The sequence below is a fragment of the Dichomitus squalens genome, assembly GCF_000275845.1.
Source record: "Dichomitus squalens LYAD-421 SS1 unplaced genomic scaffold DICSQscaffold_7, whole genome shotgun sequence".
Lineage (NCBI taxonomy): Eukaryota > Fungi > Basidiomycota > Agaricomycetes > Polyporales > Polyporaceae > Dichomitus > Dichomitus squalens.
In genome coordinates, this window is record NW_006766889.1 from 214999 (window position 1) to 232205 (window position 17207).

The 17207-nt window shown below is 54.0% G+C and overlaps 4 protein-coding genes across 4 annotated transcripts; 2 read left to right on the top strand and 2 right to left on the bottom strand.

The window, feature by feature from the left end:
- Positions 1 to 371: 371 nt before the first annotated feature.
- On the bottom strand, positions 372 to 1603 carry DICSQDRAFT_179229 (uncharacterized protein). Its single transcript, XM_007363704.1, has 8 exons — positions 1299 to 1603; positions 1161 to 1239; positions 1089 to 1102; positions 931 to 1029; positions 860 to 869; positions 785 to 801; positions 696 to 721; positions 372 to 641 (listed from the first exon to the last, which is right to left on the bottom strand). Coding segments are annotated over exons 1-7 (450 nt in total). The 5' UTR covers positions 1529 to 1603; the 3' UTR covers positions 372 to 641; positions 696 to 720.
- Positions 1604 to 3559: 1956 nt separating this feature from the next.
- On the top strand, positions 3560 to 5776 carry DICSQDRAFT_102306 (uncharacterized protein). The gene is made up of 10 exons (XM_007363705.1): positions 3560 to 3827; positions 3899 to 4014; positions 4079 to 4161; positions 4224 to 4344; positions 4395 to 4438; positions 4497 to 4521; positions 4581 to 4595; positions 4654 to 4917; positions 4986 to 5574; positions 5629 to 5776. Exons 1-9 carry the CDS (start codon positions 3627 to 3629, stop codon positions 5092 to 5094), a joined length of 978 nt encoding a protein of 325 aa, XP_007363767.1. The 5' UTR covers positions 3560 to 3626; the 3' UTR covers positions 5095 to 5574; positions 5629 to 5776.
- Positions 5777 to 6268: 492 nt separating this feature from the next.
- DICSQDRAFT_168098 (pyruvate decarboxylase) lies at positions 6269 to 8834 on the top strand (the record flags this gene model as incomplete). Its single annotated transcript, XM_007363706.1, has 13 exons — positions 6269 to 6427; positions 6499 to 6532; positions 6591 to 6598; positions 6657 to 6700; positions 6763 to 6884; positions 6944 to 7043; positions 7105 to 7219; positions 7281 to 7589; positions 7641 to 7781; positions 7843 to 8080; positions 8137 to 8308; positions 8370 to 8507; positions 8579 to 8834. The coding sequence occupies 13 exons, from the start codon at positions 6269 to 6271 to the stop codon at positions 8832 to 8834; spliced, it is 1836 nt and encodes a 611-aa protein (XP_007363768.1).
- Positions 8835 to 13830: 4996 nt separating this feature from the next.
- On the bottom strand, positions 13831 to 15504 carry DICSQDRAFT_55910 (uncharacterized protein; the record flags this gene model as incomplete). Its single annotated transcript, XM_007363707.1, has 6 exons — positions 13831 to 14230; positions 14307 to 14536; positions 14604 to 15111; positions 15162 to 15254; positions 15319 to 15372; positions 15437 to 15504. 6 exons carry the CDS (start codon positions 15502 to 15504, stop codon positions 13831 to 13833), a joined length of 1353 nt encoding a protein of 450 aa, XP_007363769.1.
- Positions 15505 to 17207: the final 1703 nt, after the last annotated feature.

Below are 17207 nucleotides of genomic sequence, written 5' to 3' on the forward strand. Positions count from 1 at the left end.
GGTAACGAAGAGGAGAACAGAAGTGGGGAGCCTCTACCGACTACAGGCCTCCTTATATACTATGGGGTACCGACCGTATTAGGAAGGGAAAGGTAACCGACCAAAGTGGGGAGGTATGAGGAGACTGTAAAGGAACGCGTCTGGTCGAGGCTGGGCCCAGTATAGTACAAGACCTAGGTCAGGGTCCTGTGATATAACCGAAAAGGGATAGAGACGGGACAGGGTCCTGAGTCTAGGTCAGGGTCGGGCAATATAACCGAAAAGGGAAAGGGGCGCGACAAGGGTCGGGGTCTGGGTCAGGGTAAAGTAATGTAACCGAAAAGGGAAATGGTCAGGGTCGGACTCAGGGTCCGGTCATATAGACGAAAGGGGAGATATTGAGGGAGAGGACCGGGGCTAGGAACATAGTCGTCAGGGGGCGGAACGGGGGATGATAGTGTACAGGCGGACGACGAGGGAACGGGAAGGTAAGCATAGGTCGCCGGGGACGGGAAGGGGAGTGGAGTGTACACGAGGGCGACGAGAAGGAGTAGTCCAATAACAAAAAGATAGGGGGTGGGGCGTACCAACGGTAACACACATGACTTGTAGACTGTGGGGCGCCCCAACACTTACCTGAGTGCAGTCGGAACGCAAAGTAGCTATGTATAGCCTTCTGAGCGACTGTCCGAACAACTATTGTTTTAGGGACTCACGTGTGAGCGATTGAGGTCACGAGCCCCTAGGAATGCAGACGTTACGATAGAGACAAGCGGTCAAAGTCTCGGGCGAAACATGAACTTACTACAAGACCCATTGGATCTGATAGTGACCGGTATCTGAGTATAGATTCCACATTTGCAAAGAGGTCACATCTTACCGAGATACCCCTGATGGCCGCCAGAATTCCTTTGAGCCCGATGGCAGTAGGAGGCTTCAAGCAAGGCTTACCATTTAGTGCTGAGTAAATCATCCCAACTCCCGAAATCGATGACGAAGGAAGTGTAGGCTGCAGCTACGGTAGCGATAAACTGGATCAAGTTGATGAACCTACAGATACAGATCAGCCTTCGGCATCGCAACCTCGGGACAAGTGAAAACGAGCTTACACCATGCTGGAGACCTATTGTCCGGCGCGCTCAGTCATCGATTATAAAGAGAATACACAGTAGACAAATCACCGTCATCAGAACCAAAGCCCCGCCCTTCTTTTCTCCGCGGAAATAGGACATTGCTTTCGTGCACACCATCCCAAAGGTGCTACCCAGAAGACGGTGAGCGCATGGAGACACAGATTTACATGGACGAGAAATCATTACAGTGAAGCTATGACCAGGCCGATGAGGAGAGCAGCCGAGGCCACCTTCAGATCCGTGATGTCACCCATCAATTCCTCCAAAGCCCAAGCGTCCGCCGAGCTCGGGCCCGGAGAGCTACTAGCGACCGCTGCTGTCGTGCGCACCACTGAGGTTTCTGTGGTACCTGTGCCGGTCGCGCTGAAACTGAAAGGAACGAAGGAGATAGGGGACGTCTGAATAGTCGCAGACATCTTGGACCAAGGTACGCTGGATGAGAGATGGCAGAGCTAGGAAGGTCGACGTTCACGCGTGAGCCCTAGAGGAAGAGAAGCTGACCGCTACCGCCCCGAAAACGCGCTTCGCTAGTACTTTATGGGTACGGCTAGTGGCGGTTAGCCTCGGACTGCGATCAGGGACTCGGGGGTTGGAGGCGTCGTGTGAAACAGAACTGCGATAACCATCGGTCATGAGACGATAGAAGACTGGTCGAAATACTGCGCAAGGCGTCACTGACGACATACTCTCACCTTCAAGCATGGTCTTTGGCAGATCGCCTTTCAAGCCATAGACTAACCTCTTGAGACTCCTGACATGCAACAGCAGCAGCGTTACGCAGTAATGACCCTCGCTACGTTGACTAACTCCCTTTTGTTCTGTTGAGACTCTTGCTTGGCCTTGCGCAGTCGATGGACACCTCTCGCAAGCGATTCAGAATTGGAGATCTTGGCTCCTCATTGGTGAAGAGCGGGCGAAACGCCAATTCAAAACCGCTATAACTAGCGAGAGGATTCTGATGTGTTACGGCGAGATGTGGGCTGGAATCCGGCCTCGTTGCCCGGGCTTCATGGCCTGTCTGGGAAAAGCGACTGAGTTTGTAGACTTGTACAAACTCTACGAATATTTATGTACTTGCATATCGGTATGCCCCTTCGAAACAAACACGCTCAAGTTGGTTGGGAGCCGAAACATGGGAGTTCAAGGCGCCTCAATGGCTCTCGGTGGTGCCCTCCAGCGTCTTGAGTGGCGGATCGGGCTCGCATTTTGGTCGGCTCGTCAACCGACCTGAGCGTGTTCTTTTCGAAAGGGCCTATCGATACGCAAACCGCTGCGACAATCCCATACTTCACTGCCCCGGTCCGTGACGGCGCGACCTTAGCGATAGAAGATATCGTCATAGGCTATGCTTCGTATATAGCGCACAGCATGGACAGGCAACGCCCGACGAGGTTGGGTACTAAAGATATCATGCCATACACCTTCGCCGCAGATTTCACACGCACCCTTGCGTTGCCCTCATGAAGGGCCTAGGAGGAAGCCTGCAGGAGCGAGTTCCAAACGTGAATAGTGTAAGTAGCCGTCGTATCCTCTTCCTCGAGGATACAGAGTATTTCCTATGTCGCCATCGTGCTTGCAATGAAGCCGGTGCAGCCTGAAAATATGTTCGTGAGTATCCATCAACGCGGATCACTGCGCCTCCCAACATTCATCGGTTTTATGTCGCCTGAGTAAATTGCGGTGAACCTCGCGACTTGTTGTAATATTAGCACAGTTACAGCTCACAACGACGTATGCACGCACCGTGGCACGTCCCCTCGTGGAACGTCCGAGCATATTCTTACGTCACCCCCGCCGTAAGGCGTTGCGGAAAGCGTTTGGTCTACGACAGCTGCGCGTCCGAATGTATGTCTGACCTTGTCTGTATCCAGAGTTTGTAGCCGAGACGCGATCCAGAACGGACGTAGTAAACAACGCTAGCGCCGAGGCCGAGGAGGACTTCTATTAGCGAGCGCACAGCGCCCTTATGTTATTTTTGACAAGCGAGCTGCGGTGCCCGGGCGGGCGTGAGTTCGTACGATTGTGGCGCGAGGATCGTGATGAATTCTAAGCATGCTGGCCCTACCAGCACCATAACCTGAGCGGTCAGCTTGAAACGATGCCGGCAGGTGGACGTCGACGTCAGAGAGCGCTAGCATTCGACACGGCCAGGCAAGGGGACGGCAGGGTCGTAGAGGCTGTTCGGGACAGCTGTGTATAAGCAGTCGGCTGGAGGTTCGCAGCAAGCGTGGGCAACGTGCAAATGGTCTGAGGACACGAAGCATGGTCTGTTCTAAATATTGTGCTTATATAACCGGGCGCTACGGTGGCTGGGAGGAGTAGCTGTCCCGATCAGGGAACGCGACACTTTTAGATCCTCTCGCTCTTCAACGTCACGACACCGACTCGCTCTCTTGCCGACGATACGCTCTTTACCCGCCTTCCCTTCTCTCCCCCCTCCTCCCACTCGACAGTCCCCAAAATTCCTGTCATTCCCATTGCTGATTATACACCAAGTCGTGCTTGCCAGCCTCCATGACGTCCTCGACGACGACTGCTACTACTACTCTCTTCGTGCTCCTTCTTTGCGCACCCGCGCTCTCCCGAGCGGATTATCCTGACCAGGTCCGGACCCCGAGCCCTCTCTGGCGACGCGCTTCAAGTTCAAGTCCCCCAAGATCGGTGCCCCCCGCTGGTTTCTACAACCCCAATGACTCTGGAGGAAAGATGCTGACGGTGAGTAGCGCTCCCTGTCTCACGCCGGCCGGCTAACCGGGGACTGACGACGACTCGCGGGCAATTCAAAGGTCGCACCCAACACGGGTGGACTCGGAGAGCCGCTCAATATCATCGTTTCCGGAAATTCTGACGAGACGGTGCTCGTTGATTCTGAGGATAATGGGGGCTTCCGGAATTACATGATGTGAGCGGTCCTTTCCGGCGAGTGTTTCGGGTGGGCGAGCTTGACGCGTCTGTGTCACATGCAGCTCAGTTGGGTTCGCGGCAGAGTGTCTTGGACAGCACGAAGGGGATGCACAGACGGCGAACCTTGGGGACGGCAATGGACAGCGTATGTTTAATGTTGATCTGGGCGTCTTCCGCTGGTAGGCTGATGGTGTTTTGTCTATACAGTGAATGAGACTTCGGAGCTGCGCTGGGACTATGGCGACCCCCAACTAGGAACGTGTCAGGAGACCATAGACGGCGGTAACCATTTCCGGTACTGGATCCAAGATGGGCCTAGTGCGAACAGGTGCGGGAATTCATGTGAGACGGAGGGAATTGAGACTAAGCTGGTTTCAGTGGCGCGTTCTTTTTGGCCACCTCTTACGAGTTGCCTATTCAGAGTACGTGATTCCTTTCGCAGGCCTTCCTGTTGCTATGTGGTATTGACTGTGCGTGAAGCGGGTCATGATATTTTATTCGATGGGTGCGCTCAATTGATTCTCTTGATGCTTCACGAACACAACACTGACATCGAAATGCTAGATACAACCTTGGCCGGTGAGGATTATCCCCTTCACTGCCATGCGCTTTTGGTGCTTATTCAGAATGTCCATAGCGACTGGCTTGTTGGGAATGCTACAGCTCAGTCATCGATAATCCCTACAGCCAACCTCACGAACGGTACAACATTCTCCGGCCAGACCTCGTTTGGTGGCTACACCTACAGTACCGACGCACTCTACTTATCTGGGATCTTGTCGAATTCTACCGATGGCCTGAATCACGCGTCCTCCGTTGGGGGAAATGGGGTTGAGGCCCTTGATGGACTTGTCGCCGTGCTGACCGTCAAAGTCGTGTCAAGCCCCTCAGCAACAGCATCGTGCGTACCCTCGTCTGTCAACATCTTACGCGCATCTCCACAGACTAATCGATCTGTCTGACGCACAGTGGCGCGCGGCCGTCCATATCCACTGTCCCGTGGTGGTCTCTCAGCGCGACGCTCCTCCTCACTTCATTAGCGCTATCAAGTTCCCTGCTGCTGTCACCGTCAGCATAGACTGCCCTTGCCTCAATTTCTCGCTAGTTCAAGCTTTATATACGCCCGCACTTCCGCACTATCGCCCTGGGGGCGCACCCTACGGAAGTCAACGCATACGTACCATCCCCCACAAGCCACTCCGGACCTTCCTAGCTACTTGCTTCAACCACGTTCATGCACATGGAGGACCGTCACGCCCGCCGCGGCGCCGTTACCTTTGCTCTGCTCTATACCCGGACAGTTGCACTCGCCTAGACTTCGATCCACGACGGTTTGCAGCGGTACCCGTCAGCTGGCTCCTCGCGCTACCTTCTCGATCTCCGCTTTCTTGTCGCATTCAGTCACTTATTGATCTCCCACCCACGACCTCTCATGACGTACTCTGCCTGTATACAACGGACGCCCGATTTTGGGAATTGCTCTGATAGTGGAAGCGAGTCGCTGTGCGTCTCGCGAGTCTGGCTCACACAAGGCATGCACGGGTCACAAAGTAAGAGGGTGCGTTCATGGATGCCGTTTTACGACTTGGTGCTGACCTATGATGGCCTGTAGTCTGGTATCGGTGCTGGGTGTCGTATGGGCTCGGTCCGGATTGGACGCCGGCAACCATAAGCTGTGTCCTACTGTATTGCCATTTCCAAAGACAGATAAGCATCGCGATCCCACCACCTGTCAAGAGGTTGATTACATGGCTGGACCTCGTTGCGTCCGGGGCCCGGCCTAGGAGGTCTAGAACAGTCTGCTGTGAAGCATGCTACATGCTACGACCGCCTGGAGTACCACCGACGGCCTTCACAGGCGGTCGTGAGTAGTCGTAAGTTTCCTGAGGTTTCTGTAGGTTCACTTCTCGGTATGTGAAGCCTACAGCGCATGTGCGAGGTGGTGAGTGGCCCATAGAAATAGTCTGAGGACGGAATCGGGACGGGATCTCGATTGGGGAGAGATCTGATCTAGTAGGCACTGCCAGTAACGTCAAACGGCGTCATCGCTGACTGGTCCCAGCCTATCGCCGTCAACGAGACCCACCCAGCCCATGGGCCGTTCCTCTGAGCTTAAGGCGTTCCCCCCGGTCCAGTCCCGTCGGCGCTCCTTAAGCTTCGCCTACTGCAGTATATAACTTGTAGTGCTAGCCCCGATACGACAATCCACATCCCCTCTCAACGCACTCAACAACTCCTCTTCTCCATTCGCTATGACCACTCAGGCCGTCGCGTCGCTACAGGCCGAGGTCAACAAGCTACGCCATGAACTCCAGACCCTCAAGGTCGGCGGCGAGTCTTCCTCCCTCGCGGACGAGACCTTGTACGTCGGCCAGTACCTCGTAGAGCGGCTGGCGCAGCTCGGTGTTACGGTATGTACCACAGCATAGCGCTTCCGTGCATATCAGAGTGGTAAGTTCTGACCCAGGTCCGTTGATGGCAGAAAATGTTTGGGGTTCCCGGAGATTTCAACCTAGGTGCGTCATGCCGATCTGGGACCATCGTCGCATCTGCTGATCTTCTCCATTGTAACAGGCTTCCTTGTGCGTCGATACATGCGTCATGGCACGCATATCGCTCCTAATCTTGGTGCAACTGTAGGACTTCGTCGAAGACCACCCGAAGATTGACTGGGTCGGCAACTGGTGCGTTGCGGTGTATCTATAGGGCCAAAATTCGACTCGTGCTGATCATGATCTGCATTAAGCAATGAGTTGAACGCAGCCTATGCCGCTGACGGCTATGCCCGCGTTCACGATGGCAAACTCGGCGTCCTCACCACGACGTTCGGTGTCGGTGAGCTCAGTGCCATGAACGGTATCGCGGGTGGTAAGTACATGCACGCCACCTGACGATCCCGGCGCTGATTTACGACTATATGCGCTCAGCTTTCTCCGAGCATGTGCCTGTGCTTCACATAGTCGGTGTTCCCAGCACCGGTCAGCAGAAGGCAAAGCCCATGCTGCATCACACCCTTGGCGACGGCCGGTACGTACGACTCGAGGCGCATATAGCTACCCCACTAAGCTTTTGTCACCCATGCTCATAGGTTTGACGCATACTACAAGGTTGCGCAAGAAATCACGATCTCACAAGCCACCTTGACCTCCAAAGAGAATGCTGCCGCCGAGATTGACCGTGTCATCACAGATTGTCTTGTTCTAGTGCGTACACATACTTCCACTGATTTGAGTTGTGGGACTGAATCTCGATGCCGGCACATAGGCGCGCCCTGTATACCTCATGCTACCGACCGATCTCGCTTATGAGCGTATTCCTTCGGCCCGTCTGAAGACGCCCCTCAACACCCAGCCGCCAGAAAACGACCCGGATGTGGAAAACTTCGTGCTCGACGAGATCGTCAAGCTGGTAGACGAGGCTCAGAATGACGTCATCATCCTCGTCGATGCCTGCGCCATACGACACGGCGTGAAGAACGAGGTCAAGGAGTTGTATGAGCGGACTGGCTACCCGGTATACGCTGCACCTATGGGCAAGACCGCCGTGGATGAGTCCTACGAACGCTACGGAGGGGTGAGTAGCATTGATACTGAAGAACTATCTATTTCTCATCGTGCACCGCAGATATACGTTGGCTCCATCTCCCACGACGCGATCAAGGAGAAGGTTGAGAACGCGAAGCTTATCCTTTCCATCGGGGCGCTCAAGAGCGACTTCAACACCGGTAACTTCACCTACCACATACCCGTCACACGGACAGTCGAGGTGCGTTATCTGTCTTCATTGTTCTTCGCGAGACGTCAATTGAAAGTCTCGTTCCATGAAGTTCCACTCTGATCACACGCGCGTGCAATTTGCGGGCTTCCCTGGTATCGGCATGAAGCGTCTCTTGCCGAAGCTCACCCAGCGCCTGCAACCCTTCAAGGAGGGCGCAGTCGGATTAGAGGTGGGGAAGTACATACCCGAAATCCCGAAGGAGGATACCGATGAGATCACACAAACTTACTTGTGGCCGCGCGTGGGCAAATTCTTCAAGTCGAACGATGTCATCGTAGCTGAGACTGGTGAGTGCTCTCTTGGGACAGTTGGAAGATGCACGTGCTGACGAGAGCTTGCTCAGGTACCTCAAGTTTCGGCATCCTTGACATACCGCTGCCGGCCGGCGCGACGTTCCTCAGCCAGATCCTGTGGGGCAGCATCGGGTGGACTGTTGGCAGCACCCTGGGTGCGGCATACGCCGCGCAGGACCGTGGCCTTGGTCGCACCATCCTCTTTATCGGCGACGGTAGCTTGTGAGTCTGTTCGTCTGATGATCATCAGGTGGAAGCTAAAACCTCTCGGTTGCCTGCCTAGGCAATTGACGGTGCAGGAGCTGTCCGTCATGATACACCGTGGCCTGAAGCCGATCATCTTCGTGCTCAACAACAGCGGGTACACGATCGAGCGATACCTGCACGGCATGGACCGCAAGTACAACGACATTAACAATTGGTGCGTCTGGCTCCATCTTTCTCTGCATCTGGTACACAACGGAATACTGACGTTCGCGTACACCTCTGTAGGAGATGGACGAAGCTGCTGGAGACGTTCGGCGGCGAAGAGGGCAAGACCGTCAAGTCGTACCAGGTCCGCACCAAGCAGGAGCTCTCCGACCTGCTAGACGACCAGACGTTCGACAGCGCGGAGGTCATCCAGCTCGTGGAGATGATCATGCCCCAGAAGGACGCGCCGCGCGCGCTCAAGGTCCAGGCGGAGCTCAGCGGGAAGTCGAACCGCTATGCCGCGGAGATCCTCACTGAGACCGTCAGGCTCAAGTAGAGGGATACGCGTGGCAGTCGGTGGGCTCGGCGGGTACGGGGAGATCGGGTTGGGGAAGTGAGGAAGCCAAGTTGCTCTGGGGGCGTGGGGGCCTCATGACGGAAAAGACGAAAATCGCTGTGATGCGCTGTTCCTCAAGTGTTATTGTACGTCGCAATCGGACTCAACTATGTATTCGTATGCATGCCTCTAGACAATTTCTGCAATCGTGATGTATGGAATGCATAGATCCCGAGTGTGCCAAATGGCTTACAATCACTCCCATCCTTGAAGGCAGACAATTTCCACTTGATCATCTAGTCTCAAACTCCTGCTATTAGGCCTGGGCAGCAAAGACGGGACATGCACCAAAACGATCTATAACAGGCTCCAATACGCAACCTTCAAGCTCTCCATTACAAGATAGTCACTAATACCAGCTCAATTGAAATTTCGGGAGCAAACCCGTCCACTGGCAACCAAGCCTCAAGCGTCAGGCCCGGACTCATTGTCAAACAGCTTCCGTCGTCGCATCTGATGTCATCTTATGCTCGAACGCCGACTCGCATTCCTCGATCGTGAGTCTCGGGAATCCGAGTCTGTGGGTAGGAGGATGCTCTAAAGAGCGTAACTGCGAGGCCACAGCAACACACCATGTAAGTGATCAGCCAGGTTCAGCAGAGGTGGTTCGAAGAACAGCTGAAAGCTCACAGCGCTGACCCCTAGTGTACCTGTCCGAGTCGTCGGCGAAGTGTCGGTCCCGCGATGACCGGGGACGGTGATTTGAAGATCGCTGAGGCCGAAGGTGCCCAGCTCGCGCGTCTCGTTCGCGAGCTTGGCCAACGATTTCCTGGAATTGAGCCTGTCGGGATGTTACCGGAAACTCGCATCAGCAGTGACTGCTCCCAGGAAGAACGTACACAGTGAGCATTGCGATTGAGTAGGCTGCAGAATGATGGGTTGACATATCCACAGCTGCAAGATACGCGACACCTACTCCGTGCGCCTGGGATGCCCATCCCGATCCAGAACAAGCTGTTTGGACTGGCAATTATCTGGGAAACAAGCCAATCAGTACGAGATACTGGGAACTGGGGAAGCAAGCAGGCGCAAACGTACGAAAATGAGAGTCAAAGCATTCGCAATGCTTAGAAGATGGCACGCGCGTCAGCAATAGCTTTTGGTAGATCTTGGCGCCTTGGGTGTGTTTGCATTACCTCGTTAAAACGCCTGCACATGCATATGGTTGTGAGATTTCTTTGCTCCTAGGACTATGGCTGCTTACATGTGTTTACGGTGTAGGTTATCAAAACGTCTAGCAGGGATTCCGTCCTACAGCAGCGATCATCAAAATTGGAAGGCGGCGGGGAAGGATTTCAAAGACTCGGCCATACTGTGTTGTCGTTCCCGTACGACTCTTATGGAGAATAACGACGAGGGCACCCGCTAGCATTGTATCCACTACCAGGGAAATTACGAGAAAGATGACATCGATCCACTGAGAGACGAAAGGCTGACTCGCATCATGGTCACCACGATGAATGAATGGCAAGGGAGCGTACCGCATAATGTTTCCATCTCACAAACGTGACTACTATGGTCCTGACAGGGGGCTGAGATGTCGAAATGTGTTGATACTCTTTCCACTTACTCTTGGACTGCGGCGGCTTAAATTGGATATCAGCTTTTTTGTTCCAACTCCCAGTACTCACTTTACTCACTGATGACCAAGCCTTAGGGTCATGATAAGGGCGTGTTTAACAATCGCACGGGACTCGTAGAGGATAGCGAATCCACCTAGTTCTGCCAGTAAAAGTGGTGCCTATGATCCGCGTCACAGTGAAGTGTTACTGTTCATTGAGTCAAGCAACTTACTAAGAACATGACGAGATATTTGTAGTAGGCTGGTACGACTGCAGGACCTCAGCCGGGGATATACCACGCCACGCAGACTTCCACTACTCACATCTAGATATCCGTAGACAATAGAACCTTAGTAAGAGGAGCGATAATCAACACATATACGAGATGAGATATCACGAAGGCTCAACTGACGACTGCACGATGATGATGATTATACCCTGCGATTTCCTTCAGTCGCAGGTCTTCGGCTCAAGATATAGCTGTACGTACATATGTGACGCCAAGGAGCTAAATAAGGTAGATTACGGCGGTCAGTTTGCGCTGCGCTAGCAGGAAGGGATGTGCTGACCCTGATTGACCTATGCCATAGGCTCGCAATGTGGGAGCAATAGCTGACTGACAAAAAAATGTGCTTACCATACTCCATACAACATAGCCTTAGGGTCGAAGTAGTACGAGGCAAGATAGTAGTAGCTATATCATTCCGAGTCAGCTAAGAGAGTGAGAGAAACTACATCACAACGAATGCGTACCAAGTATGACTAGCTTCGACCATGTGCATTGTGTCCAAGAGTCTAGTCGATTGGTCAACACATTGCTTTTGAGGAGGCTAATATGGCTGTAGCTTACAACAACACTGCTATCTGAAGCGTTGAACGCCATCAGCAGCTATCCCGGGACTAAAATAGGCGAGCCATACCGTGACTTTCAGTCGCCACGAATCCGTCGGGTATAGCCTGAAATACCGTAATGCTTGCTGAAGTGACATGCCATACATGCTATGCAACAGCCGCGTCAAGGCGAGTGGCAACGAGACATAGCGACTTCACATACACTAGACCAACAAATGTGCCAATCAACACTGAACCGAAGGTATCGTCAATCCGAGGATGTGCCGCCATCGTTGACGGTTGAAGGAACGTCCTGGCAGCCTGGAAGTCGGAGCATACCATGCAGGCCATGTGGCTGTACTTCCTAGAACATCAATAGAGTCCGAGTCGCGGTCCGGGAAGACAGCAACGCACAATGACAGACGTTACTCTTTCCTGCGAATTGGATCGGGAGGTCAAGCAGGCGATTGTCTCTCCCAACCGAGAGCGCACGGCCGCCTACAGCTCGTGCTCGAATTGCGTGTCTGGCTCGGCTCCGAGCGAACACAAGTGGAGGGGTTCGGTCGTCGAAGACCACGCAAGCCAAGGAGCGGTGAGAGGTGCGAATGATCCGTTCTGGGCGCGATCAAGCAAGGCCACAGATAGATGCGCCGAAGGAACGCAGGGCCGAGGTGGGAGAGTCACAGTGGGGTATATATTCAGACAGGGCGCCTGCATCCTAGGACCCCGTACAACCCGGTCCTCAATCCCGTCTTGAGAAATTACGACGCAAGGACGATGTCAGAACATAACCAATTGCGGATCCCCAGGGAGGATTAGTAGGATTCACAGCCTCCGGACGCGATAAAGCCGGGGAAAGGGGGACGTGAGGCGGCGCGGCTGAAGCCTTTTCAAGTATGGACGTAGCCTTCGTTCGCCCAGACCGACCGGCATTGCACCTACTAATTAATCACAAACCGCGCACTGCATGGTAAGACATACTATAGTCAATTTTACGGGCCGATATCATGGAGGTGAGCGTAGGGTGACAGTTTTACTCCATCACAAGTCAGTGGCAGAGACATGCTGTGAGGCGCATGATGCTACTGGTTTGTGGATGTGTGTGGCAGGATTGAGTGATCGATAGTCGATTGCTGGCTTGAGTGGGTGGGCAATGTTGTGAGATACACAGATAGCAAATAGCATATCATTGGCTCCTCGCTCATGCGCGCCCTCTTCAATCTGCTCAGCGCTGCCCATCTTGACGCAAGTCACAGGAAGTTCAGATGGTGGCATCTATGTGCGCATTTTGGGATGTAAACCTACGGAGCCGAGATATCAGGACATACCTTCTGTGTACTCGTATGGAGATCCTCCACGCTCGCCTGCAACGCAGCTGAAGCTAGTTTGTACTCCGCCAACAAGTCATACGCCGCCAGAGACGATGCAAGTGAGAATCCAAACAGAAAGCCAACAATCCTATAGCCTCCCTCGTGTCACCGGACGTCATCTCTCAGGAATACGTGGCCTTCAACGCATCCTCCGCGGAATGCACCAATACGCTTCTTAGCTGGGGGGACTGAGCCCCAGTTGGGGGACGCCTCCTCACGCACAGCCCGAGTGGCTGAGAGGGAGCGGTTAGCAATGCGCGGCCGTGTTGTCCTAGCCGGAGAGAAAGAGCGTGAGGCGGGCCTGGAGGATATGGTAGAGGACATAGGTGTGTTGCACTCGATAGGCCAGTCGCGATGTCCCGTGTGGACGCCACAAGCACACGCGCCTATGACCCGATCCGGAACGAGCGCTCTCAGTATGTGCTAGCGCTGTGATGACTTTGCCTCTGACACTAAGTATGTACACTGCATTCCCTGGTATGTATCTTCCTGCGTCTTCCGCATTGCAGACTCCTTACGTGCCGCCACCTAGACACTGTCTCTGCAGCAGGTCTGACAAGATCCCGTTCTGTTCAAGCTGAAGCTGTGATATTCGGTGTGCTCTCCACAGAAGGGAACGGGGAACTCTCGGAAGGGTTGTCAATCCTGCACGCCCTTACTGGCGCTCGTCTGCTCCGTGGACGTCGCCTCTAACACGATTGCAGCAGTGCAGCAGCACGAACCCAAGCGCACACACAAAACTCGGACATGAAGATGATGCCCGCCCGCCCGCCCATGCATCCAGATCCCAGTCCCTCGAACACTGCCAGCGCAGCCTCTGACCACACCATTCCCCAAGGGATATGGGATAGAATTACGTAGTTCACCGAAATCGAATATGAGGAGGCCGCAGTCCCGAGTCATTGCCTACTCCGCCGCGACAAAGGATATCTGCCTAGTTACCTCGTTAACAAAGTTTCGCAGGACGTCTTCCTTCCAGTTGTCCGCCGCCTGACCCGGGTCAGATCAGCAGCCACAAGTGTAGCCTGCACTGCACCTCTCACCTGGAGCTGAATCGAGAGCTTTCCTTGCATGGACCATGCATGTATACCCCTGCACACCAACGGGTCAGCTGAGCTTGCGAGTGCGCTATCTTCCATTCTAAGAGAATAACAGGTGTGGATGGCTGGCTACTCACGGCATAGGCCAAGTCAATCGACATGTGAGATGCATCTGTTCAACCCTGAACACTGGCACCTCCCCAGGCTTGACGTCCCTTGGCCACACAGGCGCGATATAATTCTCCACCCGGCCTACGTTCGTCACGTTCGTCGCAAACGGGCTCCGGCTGGGAGGCGAAGCCGTCTTCATGGGCGCAAGCCTGGCGAGCTCGGCCGCCAAATGTGGGAGACACGGGTTTGCGAGCCAGTCATCGTACTGCTCCTTCGCCTGCTTCATTGCGGCGAGCAGACGTGGTTTTCCCGTTAACTTGGCAAGGGGCGCGTAGTAGATCGCGAGAGGCGCATTGACCATGCAGGAGACTATGTGTCTCCGGCGATCGATGTTGGGCGGAAGGCGGTCGTTGATAGCGATACTGTGGTATTGATGGATTGAAGTCAGTATACGATACTCGAGGAGAGCGTAGAGGCGAGATCGGGAAGGCAACGTACAGGCCGCCGACATCGATGTGAGCGCCCTCGAGTTCGTTGTCTGGAATGGGGTTGAGCTCGAGCGTGGCAAGCGCGGTGGCAGCATCAATGAGCTCGGAGAATGTGAAACCCAGGGTCTTGAGAGCTTGGGCGATCTTCGCAGACTCTTGCGCGGTAAATGTTACCACGAATCGCTGCAATTTCCCGGGATTTCTCAGCTCAAGGGTATCGCAGGCGAGGCTGTGAGAAGGCTATATGGAATCGCGTTAGTAGAGCGGGTGAGCGGTGAGCACAACCGAGCAGCCTTGTAAGCCATACCTTGGGTTTTGCGAAGAAAGCCTGGAACTTCTCAAGCATAGCCGGCCCATGGACCTCCCAGTCTTTATGAGGACCGCCGGTCGCCGTGACCACGCCCGGTAGGAGATTCTTGTGCTCCGTGCCCCATGGGAGATCAGCAACATCAATCAGGCCCGGAGTAGACATATACTCTAGAAGTAGGGAGAGGACGTTGAGGCTCGGTTTCGCGTCCATGATAGCGTGCGAAGTGTGGAGGAAGAGGCAGAACGTGTTCAGGGTACCATCTGGACGCGTAACGAAGACACGAAGGTACTGCTCCGTTCCATCCGCAAGGGTGTAAGGAATCTTCTTCTCGACCAAAACCTGGAGGAATGACGCAGGGTCGATCGAGTCGGGAAGGTAGTAGACCATCTTGTCGGCCCAGCTGCGCACTTGTTCTACGTTCTCCACAGGAGCATATATCCAAGACCGAAGGTCAGGATCGTGAACGCCTGCCTCGAATGTGGCTCCTACAAGCGGGCACTCAAACCTTGTCGCCCGGTCAGATCAGTGCTCTATGCCAACCCTCGGGGCACTCACCGTAGCCTGCTTACAGCTTCCTTGACACGCGCCTCCAGCTCATCTTTCGGGATGGAGGTAGTAAACTGAACGCCTGAGGCAAACTGCGAGATGCTATGATGTACCTTCCCTCAGCGGACTCGGCAGGTGAGACTATAGTTAGCTTCTTCATTCTTACCCGTCCATCAGGAGCATAGTCTGATCACACCAATGTTCTGATGCAAGGAGCGGGCTGGGATGTTCAGGTGAGCTGAGAACATTCCACTTCCGACGAACTTGAAATCGATGGGACATACCGAGTGTATACTTCGGTTGCTTGTGGTGAAAGGATACGCTTCTCCCATTGTGGCTCAGCTTCAGACATATCGGGAGGTGGCAGGAATGACTATACGTCGATGAAGTTCGTGACTTTGGTTGGGATGATCTGAATCGCAAACTTCAAGGAAGCCGCTCAGAATACATACTACATAAAGCGTCTGTTTCGCTGCCGAAACGGGCACAAGCGGAGCCGTATTATGACTCCACAGCGAAAGGTGAAGGAGAACCTTGCGTAGACAACCCATCTGCTTACCCAACGTCTCGGGGTTGTACTGGCAGTGGATATGGACATCATGGAGGTGAAAAGGTTAGAAAGAATGCTGTGTGACATAACACCTTCAGAGTCGCATGAACACCATCGCGATAGGAACGACGCTAGACAGGCGCCTGTGATGGCCACCTCAGATTTAGACCAGTACTGTGACTCGTGAGGACCACCGAAACGCGCTTTCTCGGCTAGCTGTAGGCAGAAGACAAGTGCGCCAGTGGCTATGGTGCTTGGTTTCATGCGCATCACGAAAATGTGGGTTCATATGCTATATAACGAGAACGTAGGTCTCGTGGGGTGCACTATCTAGAAACGTGGAAACATAAGATACCACGGTACATCTAACTATATGTAGAACGTCAGCGGATAATTATACTCGTACAGTATTATGTAGGATCAAACTGAAGCCAAGAAACGAGACTCGAGATAAGCGGACCTGTACGTAGATGGACGATGCTGGGCGAATAGGCACATAGGGCCGAGTCATGGGGGGACATATGGGTATCGAGCGAGTCCAAACAAAAACGGGAACACAGATCCGGAGTATATGTAAAGGGATACAAGTCCATCGTATGAGGACGTCCACAGGGTATGTGGAAATGCGGCCAGGGATGCAAGTCTGGGTATACGGATGTAAATCCTGAGTGGATGCGATTGTATGCGTGTACGCGAGCGGGTCCCCAAACGGGAACACAGATTCGAGGGTATAGGGATACAAGTCCGTCGCATAGAAGTTGGATCCTAGGTACGACGAAATGTGTCCATGGGGTATGTGGAAATGCGGCCGAGAGAAGAACGCAGGCACCGAACCGGATGCATGGCTTTGTTGGGTACAAGGCAAGGGAAACCCAGAACCAAGAGGTGATGTGCGGCAAGTGGAGGCGTCGGGTAAGGGCGTCGATGACGGGCCAGCTGAGGAGAGCAGTCGTTGTCGACTGTCGACTACTCTCCTCACCTAGCAATGGCCACCGAACGGCCCTCAATAGGGGCCACAGACCAGCTGTCCTTGCCATCGAAGCTTCACTGGAGTAGGAGGCACCGCCCGAGCATGGCTGCGACCTGATCAGATCCGAACGCAGACAGGCGTCGTAGGAGGAAGCCCCCGGGTGTCGGCTACCCGGAGGTTCCAGGCGACGCAGGTCTTGCCATTCGATACCTGTCCCAGGTTGCGGCAGCACGTCGACATCGTCCGCGGGCGTCGAGGCTGGGATAGCCTACGGGTCTAATACGAGGGAGGGGCCGAGTAGACTGTTGATCAGGAGGACGTCTCCTCCATCTTCGAGGAATAGATTGATCAGTGAACGCGCGCGAGACGAAGGATAATCCGACAAACCTCAACAGTGCGATACTCTAGTGGGGTTGAGTAGACTGTTGGTCCGGAGGACGTCTCCTCCATCTGCGAGGACAACTGCGTCAGCGAACTCGCGCAAACCGAAGGATAATATACACCAACCTCAACAGTCTGGCACTCATGGGGCCGA